The sequence below is a fragment of the Scardinius erythrophthalmus genome, assembly GCF_964197995.2.
Source record: "Scardinius erythrophthalmus genome assembly, chromosome: 18".
Classification (NCBI taxonomy): Eukaryota; Metazoa; Chordata; class Actinopteri; order Cypriniformes; family Leuciscidae; genus Scardinius; species Scardinius erythrophthalmus.
The window spans coordinates 14,090,233-14,102,617 of NC_138238.1; the positions used below are offsets into that span (position 1 = coordinate 14,090,233).

At 38.8% G+C, this 12,385-nt stretch overlaps 1 protein-coding gene across 1 annotated transcript; it reads left to right on the forward strand.

Annotated features, from left to right (window-relative positions):
• The first annotated feature begins 879 nt into the window (after window positions 1-879).
• On the forward strand, window positions 880-11,637 carry sncgb (synuclein, gamma b (breast cancer-specific protein 1)). The gene is made up of 5 exons (XM_081392319.1): window positions 880-1,282; window positions 4,396-4,437; window positions 4,519-4,646; window positions 7,346-7,393; window positions 10,101-11,637. The coding sequence occupies exons 1-5, from the start codon at window positions 898-900 to the stop codon at window positions 10,107-10,109; spliced, it is 612 nt and encodes a 203-aa protein (XP_081248445.1). The 5' UTR covers window positions 880-897; the 3' UTR covers window positions 10,110-11,637.
• Window positions 11,638-12,385: the final 748 nt, after the last annotated feature.

Genomic DNA, 12,385 nt, shown 5'->3' on the forward strand with positions numbered 1-12,385 from the left:
CCTTCCAGAGGAGTAAAGGAGTCGTAGCACAGCAAATGATTTGTAGCAACTTGGAGACAAGGACACCAAACAGGCAGAACTAGCATCCCGGTGGACATGGATAAAATCAAATGAGCGGTGGCAGAACCAACATGTTGAAGGGCTAAGAACACCTTGAGTTTGGAGGTGGACAGCGAGGGTGGAGCTAGGACCACTGGTTCTACCATCACATATAATTTTGTATAAATATATATATATATATATATAAATTATATATATACTGTATATATATGACTACGCAAATGATTATATTATATTACATACATTGTAATGTATATAATAAAATAAATATAATAGTATACACAAAAAAATATACAATATACAAAATTATTATATACATTTAAATATTACTAAGCAAATTAATTTATGACATTATATATTGTATGACATTAAATTATAGTATACATATTACTCTCTCTCACACACACACACGCACACATATATATATATATATATATATATATATATATATATATATATATATATATATATATATATATATACACTCACACAAAGAAATATTATATAATGCAAATATGTTTTTACTGTGGTAATGGTAAAATATTTATTTTCATGGGCCAGATAAGAATGTTTATACACTCAAATGAATTCCCATAAAGAAATAAACAACCTTTTTGAGGCAGAGCACATATCCCCAAGGTGCAAGAGGATGGCAATAATTGTAAAAATCATCTGGTTTTAATGCACTGCTGGCTAGAGCGTAATAAATATGTAATCAGTCTGCTCTACATTGCTGTGAGAAGCAGTGCACGTCTGCGTGTGTGTGTGTGTGTGTGTGGTGGGGGGGGGGGGGGGGGGTGGGGGGTGGGTGGAGGCTGTAGCCGCAGCACGACTTAAATGCACTGCAGCATCCAGCAGGTTCTGTCTCTCTGCATCCTGTTCTCTTGCGCCTGCTCGCCTCTCTCTCTCTTTCTCACTCTCATTCTACTGCTTTCTGTCCAGGGTGTCCGTGTATCCATCTGTCCCGGCGCAGAATCTCTCTGTATTCCTCTCTCCTGTCATCTGAAACTTTCAGCATTTAGCCAGACACCGTCAGTCCTTGCAAACCCTGCCAGGCCCAGTCCATCTGCAGAGCGCCATAGTCTCAACTCAACGTCCAGGATGGATGCTCTAATGAAGGGATTCTCCATGGCCAAGGAAGGAGTGGTGGCCGCCGCTGAGAAAACTAAAGCTGGGGTTGAAGAGGCAGCTCTCAGGACCAAGGAAGGAGTCATGTATGTGGGTAAGTGCAGATGTTTGCTGCTAGTCTCTCTGTGTGTGTCCCACGTAGGGTAAAATAATGCAGTATTGACAGTGATAATAATAGCTGTGTTCTGTAAAGGTCTTTGCAATTATTCCCAATGGATTTAATACAGATGTGATGGATGAGTCTGCATTTCATTATATGTGTGTGTGTGTGTGTGTGTGTGTGTGCGTGTGTGTGTGTGAGTGTATTTTGAGAGGAGGGTCTCAATGAGGCTGTGCTCTAGTCTGCTGAGGATCTGTGAGAGTGTAGATGGAGGCAGCTGTGAATGTGAGATTCATGAATGATAAAAAACAAAAAAAACAATGCTGCGAAAATGGTGCAGGGAACAAAACCTGGGGTGTGGTGAAGGAGAGAGTGATGGTAGTACAGACCTGAACGGGACAAAGTAAAAGCTTATAAATACAATGACAATATCAGCGTGCACTAAAATTTCAGATGAATTTTAAAAAAAATTAAAAAATAAATGTTTTTAACACATAAACCCAAACACGTGTTTTATACAGTCACATTTAATAATTTGAATTATTTTGTTTTTATTTAATTTAATAAAGTCAAGTTTTCATTATAGATCTCGGCATTTATAATAATATAATATAATATAATATAATATAATATAATATAATATAATATAATATAATATAATATAATATAATATAATATAATATAATATAATATAATATAATATGCAATTTAACAAAGCATAGTACTTTATACCAAGATTTGGTGCCATTACTAATTTTTTATTCATTCTGTAGAAATGCCATTTTTAGGCAGAGATTTGCTTTTTATTTTATTTTATTTTTTTACTTATTTCATGCATGCACTCATGTGCATGTGAATAAGAGATATACATGTTGTTTATCTATCCAATATTACATGAATACATTATTTCATCCTGCATGCATTATAAACTGTTATTTATGTGCATGTGAACAAGAGAGAAAGTAAGGGGGGGCATAAAGGGAGCGGATCAGCTGAGCACTGCAGCATTTACTCCCTCCCCCTCTGTGCTTGCCGTCTCCATGCGTATGTGTGTGTGTGTGAGTGAGAGAGAGAGCGTGTGCCGATGCAGCAGGATTTGCCTGGTTGTGAGTGGACTGAGATGACTAACGCTCATCCGCTCCCTATGCCACCGTAGAGAGAGAGATGGAGAAATTAGGTGGAGAGCTCAGTGTTATGTCATAGGCTTGTAGCCCCATAGCGCCTGCTTATGCTCATCACAACAGAAATGAACAGATGGCATAAGGAGGACACGATAGATGACTGAGACAGAAAATACAAACTACAAACACCGTTCAACGTAAAAAGATGAATAAATAGGATTCATTGCACGGCCAATTTAATGGACAGCGTCTCAAAGTGACCTACACACCATAGAGCGTTCCGGTCACTCAAAACTCTCTCCTCGATGTAATTTTCATCACCTATAAATCGACAGTGGTAATCTTACCTAATCCAATCAGATCAACAATCAACCTAGCATGCATTTGGGTGCGATGTAATCTTTATAAGCACTCCTCCACCAAGGTCACCTGTGCAGAGGTCACAGGCCTGCAAATCCGCTCTCATCGAAGTGCATGTGTTGTCAGGAGACTTCAGAGTGCTTATATGGCATTGTGTGCGCTAGGGTGTGAAATCATTACTCATGTTGATTGTTACGAAGGTAGGTTACTTATTCTCTGTTTGTGAGTGAAAAAGCTACTGCGTTTGGTACTGTGAGTGGCCTTTGATCCATTGATTTTCTGAAGATGCGGTGTCATCAGCATCAGCTTATGACGCAGTGTCTTACGCTGATCTCGACTGCAACCGGTATTGCAAACCCTTTATCAACAAGCAGCTCAGGTTCCTCCGTCAAACAGAAAATGTGTATTTGAAAAGCAAACAGTGCAGATAGACTCTGACATATATAGAGTGATCTCCTTTAAGGCACATACAGGAAGACTGCAGGAGAGCAGATGTGCTCAGCCATGCAGAAACTACTCAAAACTAAGCTTTCACGTAAAGAAAGACAGAGATGGATAGAGAAAGAGAGGGAGAAGGAAGGGAACTCTCTAAGAATAGAGAGGGATTGACTGAGTGAAGGATTAATATATATTGAAGACATACTGAAATATTGAAGCAGGTTGCATCCAAATATTACACAATTTCAACATCTGCTTAGACTGCACTAATAAGCGAACAGCTGAAATTATGTCCTTTGTGTTGAATTTTTAAATGTATGATGACAGCAAGGCTGTGATCTGTGTAATATAATGATATTGAGGGTGGATGTAAGACTGACAGGCAAACTCTTTGAAGCGTCTGTTAATGAAGTGTTTGGAATCTTATCAGCTTTAAAGTGGTGATGGAATTCCCCTCTATTTGCACTGATCTGGATAGTCCTCTATCACCTGTGAATAGAGACGTGAGCAGGATTAAATGATGAGATCAGATTGCTTAAACATGTATATGTCTTAATGTCTCAAGTATGTTGCACATTGTTGAAAATCTGTGTACTTTGCATATTTGTATATTGCTTAATGTTTATTGTGTGTTGTGCATTTGTATAATTTTTCACTTATAATTAAATATATATAATATATATATATATATATACATATATATATAAACACAGAGAGAGAGAGAGAGAGAGAGAGAGAGAGAGAGAGAATGCATTCAATTGGCCAAAGGTGTCATTATAGGCATAATAAACCAAAAGTTTCTATTTTAAACAAATGCTTTTCTTCTGAACTTTATATTCATCAAAGAGTTTCAGATTCCACAAAAATACTAAGCAGTTTTCAACATTGATGATAATAATAAGAAATTTTATTTATAATTGTAATAATATTTCACTTACTATTTTCACTGTATTTTTGATCAAACAAATGCAGCCTTGGTGAGACTTCTTTCAAAAACATAAAAAAAATCTTACCAACCCCAAACTTTTGAACCGTAGAATAGGCCTATATTTCACATTTTGACTCAGAACATCAATAGGTTGGCTTTCCCTCTACATGCTTTTATATGGAGCTCATTCTTCCGTATAGTTGTAAAATGAAGTTGTTGCACCATTGTCATGAAGAAAATTTCATGTTTGTTTATTTCAGGCAACAAGACAAAGGAGGGAGTGGTGTCAGGTGTAAACACAGGTGAGAAATTAATAAGTGTGCCTCTTTAGAAACTAGAAATTGAAGAATTGAGAAGTCATTGACATACACTATCCCTCACAGTTGCCCACAGGACCACCGACCAGGCGAATATTGTGGGTGAAACAGCGGTAGGCAGTGCTAATGAGATGGGGCAGAAGACAGCAGAGGGGCTGGAGAATGTGGGTGCATCAACCGGCATGGTCAACCCGGTGAGTGACAGCGCTCTCATGCGGTTCTCCACTGGCAGTGGATATCGTCCTTAATCGGCATATTTATCTTTCTGTTTAATATTTCATGTGTATTGGATTTCAAAGACCTTTAAGTCTAGCCTAATGGATCCATGTCTAGCCTGGGTTAACTACAACACTTTACTACATGTAGCTACTATATTTATACTGTGTTTTGTTTCTAACATATTCTGTTTGTCCCCCCCCCCCATGTGCTGTTGACAGGATGAGGCTTTATATGAGGTGCTTATTTAATGGGCTTGGTAATGGTGGTTCATGAGACTGAGCTTTAAATTTAGCTGACTGCTGTATGACAGACAACACACTGATGGGGCAAATGTGCGCAACCATCTATATAACAGCAGAGTTCAGTTGGCTTCGTTCAATCCCCACTGGAGTCATTCTCTTCATTGTGCATAATGAGATCGAATGGCTGCATTGATTACCTGGATTCCCTTTAAGTTCATGATTTGTCAGTGTTGAGGAATTTTCTGGAAAGAAAACTCTGCCTCTGCTCCGAACTCAAGGGAGCAGATCCATGTTGTTTTAGTATTATTTATATACTATTATATAAATAATATTTCATTTCTAATTTTAGTTTGTTTCTTTAAGTTTAAATTTGTTATCTAATATTTATATTCTAGTTTATTTCAGCAATATTCCAATTAATGTAGTTTTAGCTAACAAAAACAACACTGGAGCTTTAGTCACTGACAACTAAGTGAATTGCTGTTCTGAATCTACACTAATAGCATCATCAAGAGAAGCAAATCTTCACTTAATACGCAAATGGACAGATCTATCCTTATATTTACCTGTCTAATACAATCATTCCCATTGCATCAACTAACAGCCTGTGCACTCTGTCATGTCTTCTACCAGAACATGTATTCTGGCAGGACAGACCATGTAAATGACACTAAAGCAGTTACACTTTTACATCCTCAGACAGCTTATCAATGGCAGTGTGCATTTCTAACTGCTCATGGATAATGCATGTTTTCCCTGCACAATATGACTTGCTGTTCCAAATAATGTTAAATGATGGTCTTATACATTTTAACAAGTTCAATAATTGTCAGGAATCATGGCTTATCAGTTTTGCCTTCAAAACATAATTTAATACATACATTAATATGTATTTATTAATATACATAAAAGTCCTTAAAATTCTTAAAAACTTTTCTGGAAGTCACAGATCAGTTTTCATTCTCAAAATGGGTTATCATAAGCTTTTTAACTGTGATTATAGATATTCAGAGAGCAATTATGCTTCAAAATAATCATTAAATCAAAATGACCCTATATACGTTCACATTCTTGGTATTATATTGGACGATTCATTGGTGCACTTTACTTTAAGGACACCAGGGGTCTCATTTATAAAATGTTGCATAGACACCATCCTACATTTAATCTAAGAGAGTGGTTCTCAACCAGGGAAAGATAACTTCAAAACAAAATACACATTAAAATAAGATATTTCTTATTTTAATTAACTCACTTAACAACTAGGGTTCCCACCACAGTCTTGAAAATATATATACGAGAAAGCCCAAGTATAAAGTGTGATTTCAAGAATATTTAAATATATTGTTATGGACAATGGACCTTGGAGTCAAAAAAGTTGAGGGCCACTGAATCCCAAAAAACATGGATTTTAGCATACGCACACTTTAGCATACGCACACTGTATCAAATCCCGTATTATTAATATTGCCTTTTAAATGTAACTGCAGAACCGCAGAAGCACACGTCACAGCAGTCTGAGAACAGCAGCACCGGAAGTTAGGGTGGTGCTGAGGATCGCATACCTCGCTTCAATCACTAACCCTACCCGTCTCCATTACAGTAAGCTGTACCTTAATGAATGCTCAACCCCACCCAACCACTGAACGTACCCTTAATGATGCTATAAGCTCCACCCCAACACCGCGGTCCTAGCGCTGCTGTCCTCAGACTGCTGTGACGTATGGCTCTGCGGTTCTGCAAAATACCTTCAGTACTCCTAAGCTGTCACAAAGAAAAGTGCGTACACCTGCTTGGAACCTAACGTTGTGTTAGGCACCGTTTTGATAAATCTGAACATTGGTGTGGATTTTAGCGTACGCACAACAATCGCTCATCAAAATCTAACTTACTCCGCCTCTGAAACGACTATCCTTTTTGGCAAATGTTACAGATCGCAACATTATTTTTTTTAATTTTGTTGAAGGACGGGAAGATTTGATGGAGATGTAGAGAAGAAAGCTAGGACTAAGACTGAGTCCTTTGAGGAGGACAGTGACACAGCAGAAGAGCAGAACAAATAGAGAGAGAGAGAGAGAGAGAGAGAGAGACTGTGGAAGAAGATGTGCCTGCCAGCTGCATTCACCTTCCACAGGAACTCCATGGCCATCGATTACATCCCTCCCTCCTTCCCTCCATCCCTGCAGAGACAGCAGTCATAACACACTGCAGTAAAGAGACACTGTCCCTCTGCACAGGGAGTGTCTGAGAGTCCAGGCCTGTGGCTGTGCTGCATCCCTGCATGTCTGAATGGATATTCTTTAGTATGGCTATGACAAAAGCAATGTTATTGAGCTCTGTATGAAGATTCACTGCTGAATGTATGAATGACAGGCGGAGCTAAAGACAGGAGCAGCTGTATCTTGGATCTTAATTGTGTCTGTGTTCCACAGGGTGACTTCTCCCATGGGGGCGGCATGGAAGGAGGAGAGGGTGGAGAGGTGAGTACGGAGAGAAAAAAAGCACTTTCCATAAAAAAATTATACAGCTTGTCCCATTGTTTTTTATTTTATTTGTTAGATAAACTTGTTTCTAACATAAAATTAGCATGTCGGAAAATGCCTATGTGGCTAATAAGTTGGCATTGAATTGATCAAAAAATACAATAAAAGCAGTAATGTTGTGAAATATTACAATTTAAAATAACTCTTTTCTATTTTAATATATATTTTAACATGTAATTTATTCTTGTGATGGCAAAGCTGAATTTTCAGCATCGTTACTCCAGTCTTCAGTGTCACATGATCCTGCAGAAATCATTCTAATATGCTGATTTGTTGCTCAAAAAATTATTATTATCAATTAATATCAATCAAAGTTTTTCTTAATATTTTTGCAGAACACATTTTCTTTCAGGATTCTTTGCTCAATATAAAATTCAAAAGAACAGCATTTATTTCAAATAAAACATTTTGCAATATTTGAAATGTCTTTACTTTTGATCAATTTAATGCGTTCATGCTGAAAAGTATCTGAGTTTTGAACAGTAGTTTGTATAGAACATAGTGTATAGTGAATATAATAATTATCTATAATATTCTGTATTATAAAATAATTATAAAATATATCATATTTTAGAATGAATGAATGCTTTATACAAACCCATTTCCAGAATATTTGGGGCATTTTGTAAAATGCAATCAAATCAAGAATCTGTGATTTGTTAATTATCTTGAACCTTTATTTAACTGACAAATGTACAAAGAACATATTTCCAATGTTTTCACTGACCAACTTAATTTTATTTTGTACATGCATACAAGTTTTGATTTTGATTTTGCTGCAACACACTACACAAAAGTTGGGACAGAGGCATGTTTACCACTGTGTCACATCACCTTTACTTTTAATTACACTTTTTAATCATTTGGGAATTGAGGATACCAATTGTTGAAGTGTTGCAAGTGGAATATTTGCCCAGTCTTGTCTGATACAAGACAGCTACTCGACGGTCTGTGGTCATCATTGCCTGATTCTCCTTTTCATGATGGGTCATACATTTTCAATAAGAGACAGACCTGATGGTGCAGTGTCTAGAAACCACTCAGTTTTAGTATGTGCAGAATGAGGCCTGGCATTGTCTTACTTCCCATGAAAGATGTCATCTTGATGGCAGTTTATGTCTCTTTACAATCCAAATATATGCCTCCACGTCAGTGCTGCCCTCACACAAATGCAAGTCACCCATACCGCTTGCACTGATGCACCCCAATACCAGGACAGATGTTTGCTTTTGCACCTGTCACTGATGAAAATCGTCTTTGGGACTGAGAACTCAATGTCTGTTTTTCCCAAAAACAAGCTGAGACATGGACTCATCTGACCACAGCACACATTCCCATTGTCTTTTATACCATCTGAGATGAGCTCGCCTAGCCTGGTTCTACCAGACTCTCATACATTTCATTTGTACAGAGAGTCTGGCCTCTCTCCATTGACAAGCGTTAACTTCTTTGTAGGCGGGTACTCTGTTGAAGTTTAAAACTATTGGATCTGCCCAGAGTCACTCTGGATCTGCCATAACCAATCGCTAACGTTTGGTCGTGACGTAACCCTATACTCAAACTAGCGCACAACCTCAACGTCATCGTTCTCAGCCACTCCCTCTGTTCGCTGATTGGACCGGTAAAAAAATGATCGGAGAAAACCAAAGAATACACCACAATCCCAGACGTAGTACTGAAGGGAAATAAAATTGAGCGGAAGTACGCAGGAGGGCGGAGCCAGGCTAGAGCTCGCCAGCATCTCCACATAGAACTGATGTATAGCTTTCTCCTTGCGTAACAGAGATTCATGGCATTTCATGGCATTTCTTGATGCAGTATCAGATTGTGTTAAGTGAAAATGGCTTTCTAAAGTGTTTCCTGAGCACATGTGGCTGTATTTAACAGAGTAGCTTGATGGTTTCTCATGTAATGCCGTCTGAGGGCTCAAAGGTCACGCACATTCAACGGAGGTCTCCTGCCTTGCCCTACACAGACTGAGATTTCTCTGCAATCCCAGAATCTTTTCACAATATTATGTGGTAGATGGTGAAAGACGTAAATTCTTTGCAATCCTGCATTGAGAAATGGGAATTTTTTAATTGTTTGACAATTCTCTCATGATATTTGGCACAAAGTGGTGAGCCATGACCCATCTTTGCTTGCAAAGACTGAGAAGCTCCCTTTTCACCCTAACATGATACCCTCACCTATTACCAATTCACCTACTCATTGCGGACTGTTTCAAAAGAGTTAGATAATCTAACCTTTATAATCTTTTCACTTTTGTTTTGCCTCTGTCCCAACTTTTTTGTAGTGTGTTGCAGCCATCAATATCTAAATTTGTTTACATTTACACAATACAATTATGTTGGTCAGTGAAAACATTGGAAAACTTTTCTTTGTACTTTTGTCAGTTAAAACAAGGTTCAAGAGAATTAACAAATCACAGATTGTGAATTTTATTGCATTTTACATATGTCCCAACTTGTTGTATTTGCATATGTTTATTGCGAGAAAATTTACCTCCTGAGGCAATCCTGGTAATTTAAAAAAAGAATGACTTGATTCTGAACTCTCTCTATGGAAAGTGTCCAAAGCATCTGTGCAGATAAGAATGACTTAATCTGTGTTGAACATCAATATTTTTCTTTCGGTTCATCAGGGTTATTAGTCCAGAGGGCTGAAGCTGAAACGGTCCCCTCTCTTCCCTCTGACTCTCCACCTCTGAGTTTCTGCTCCAAAGCCTCACCTCGACCCGACTCCAGATGTTAACGATATTTTTTTGTGACTGTATGGAAAACCAGAGTTGAAAAAGACTTTCCCTGAGCCCTGTAGCCTTTAGATGTGTGACGCTTCCCCTCCTCTTCATCTGTGGTGGCATCATACTGTTCTCTAGTGTTATTGTCATCCCTCTGCCCGTCCACACCTCATCAGACACGATCAAACATACACCCTCACTCACTCCTTACACAAAAAAATGGACAGGAACCGGGAAGCCTAGAGGCTGATATCAGAGGTTGAGGTTGTGTTTTAGGACCATGTCTGAAAAAAAAAGAACAAAAAAAGATACCCGCATGACCAGTAATGTAAGAAAAGCAATACATCTCATTTCATCAGGGCATGTAGCAATGTGCGTCTGGATCTTTGTGAGATCATAGCCATTTTTCGATTTATTGAGTCTTGAAAATGCTGCAATGTACGCAATGACAAGTTGTATGTACATTAAGAGATACATTACATTCCTTTAGTTCAGTGTGTGTGCAGAATAGAGTTACTGTGTGCTTGACCAATAGACTTACCGTGTGATTTGTTAGAGTAAGAACAAATATGTTTATTCACAAAATGTGAACGCATACTGTATACATAGATACTGTAAAACAAAAAAAAGAATTATCCGTATTGATGTAGCTGTGCTAGACTTGCATCTCTTCATTAGCTTGTACATGTGAGGTTTGGTTCAATTTGTGAGTGAAGTCTGCTGAAAAAGGGGTTTTGAATCCTTCGGCTGCTAGGACAACAGGAAAAGACAGTCTTTTAATGTTGAGGAAAGAGATCAAATCTTCAAACACATTCTGTTTCGTCCTGATTTTGTTGCAATGCATGTGAAGTCGGTGTGCGATCATGAATTTGTGATGCCCGCAATGTAAAAGCAATACTACAGCGCCGTTGCAAAGTTTGTCTTTGGTCTGTTCTGTAGCACTGTGCTATATGCTGACTCTAGGAACTGTGTTTTACCAAGGGAATGCTAAGAAGTGTAGATCTTTACTAATAAGATGACCGTCTTCATCTTCATTTAGCCTTACCGTCATGGCCACCCAAACCCGTCCCTGTCCTTTCATTCAACGGCGTGTTCAGATCCACCCCAGGCTTGTGTCTGCTGTAGGTAACTAAGACAAAGCTATCAAACATTGCAGTTTGTTCTTTCTTTGAAGCCACAAAAAACTGAAGACTGCATGTTGCCTTATCAGCACTCGGATATTCACACACATGCACACACACATGATAAAAACACAAAAACACACTCTTCTCAAGCTTTCTTTCTTTGAGCCTGTCTCTCTTTGCTCTCTCTGAAACACACACACACACACACACACAAGCACACACAAACAAATGTCCCACATAACTTTTATGTTGGCATCAAAGCAGGCAAGCTGATTTTATAAACTGTATAAGTGAAATAAAGAGTTTTGTTGAAATGTATGCCGAATATGTGTCATTTTTGATTTTTCGGGCGGGATCGTAGGTGTCCTTTGCAAAATGTACTATGCACTATAAATATGGTGTGTGAATACATGCACCACTACAACTATTATACAGCTCTTTACACACCATGCATGCAGAATCTTTAGGGTTGTATCAATTTGGCACCAGTATCGAGAAAAAAAACAAAAACCGACACCCAACCCTACTCCTCTTCAATGGCTGTACGAAGTTGCTGGATATTGGCAGGACCTGGGACACGCTGTTGTAAATGCCGATTCAGAGCATCCCAAACACGTTCATTCATGCTGACTGCAGGAATGTCCACCAGAGCTGTTGCCTGTAAATTGAATGTTCATTTCTCTACCATAAGCCGTCTCCAAAGGCGTTTCAGAGAATTTGGCAGTACATCCAACCGGCCTCACAACCGCAGACCACACCAGCCCAGGACCTCCACATCCAGCATCTTCACCTCCAAGATCGTCTGAGACCAGCCACCCGGACAGCTGCTGCAACAATTGGTTTGCATAACCAAGGAATTTCTGCACAAACTGTCAGAAACCGCCTCAGGGAAGCTCATCTGCATGCTCGTCGTCCTCATCGGGGTCTCGACCTGACTGCAGTTCGTCGTCGTAACTGACTTGAGTGGGCAAATGCTCACATTCGATGGCGCCTGGTACTTTGGAGAGGTGTTCTCTTCACGGATGAATCCCGGTTTTCACTGTACAGGGCAGATGGCAGACAGCG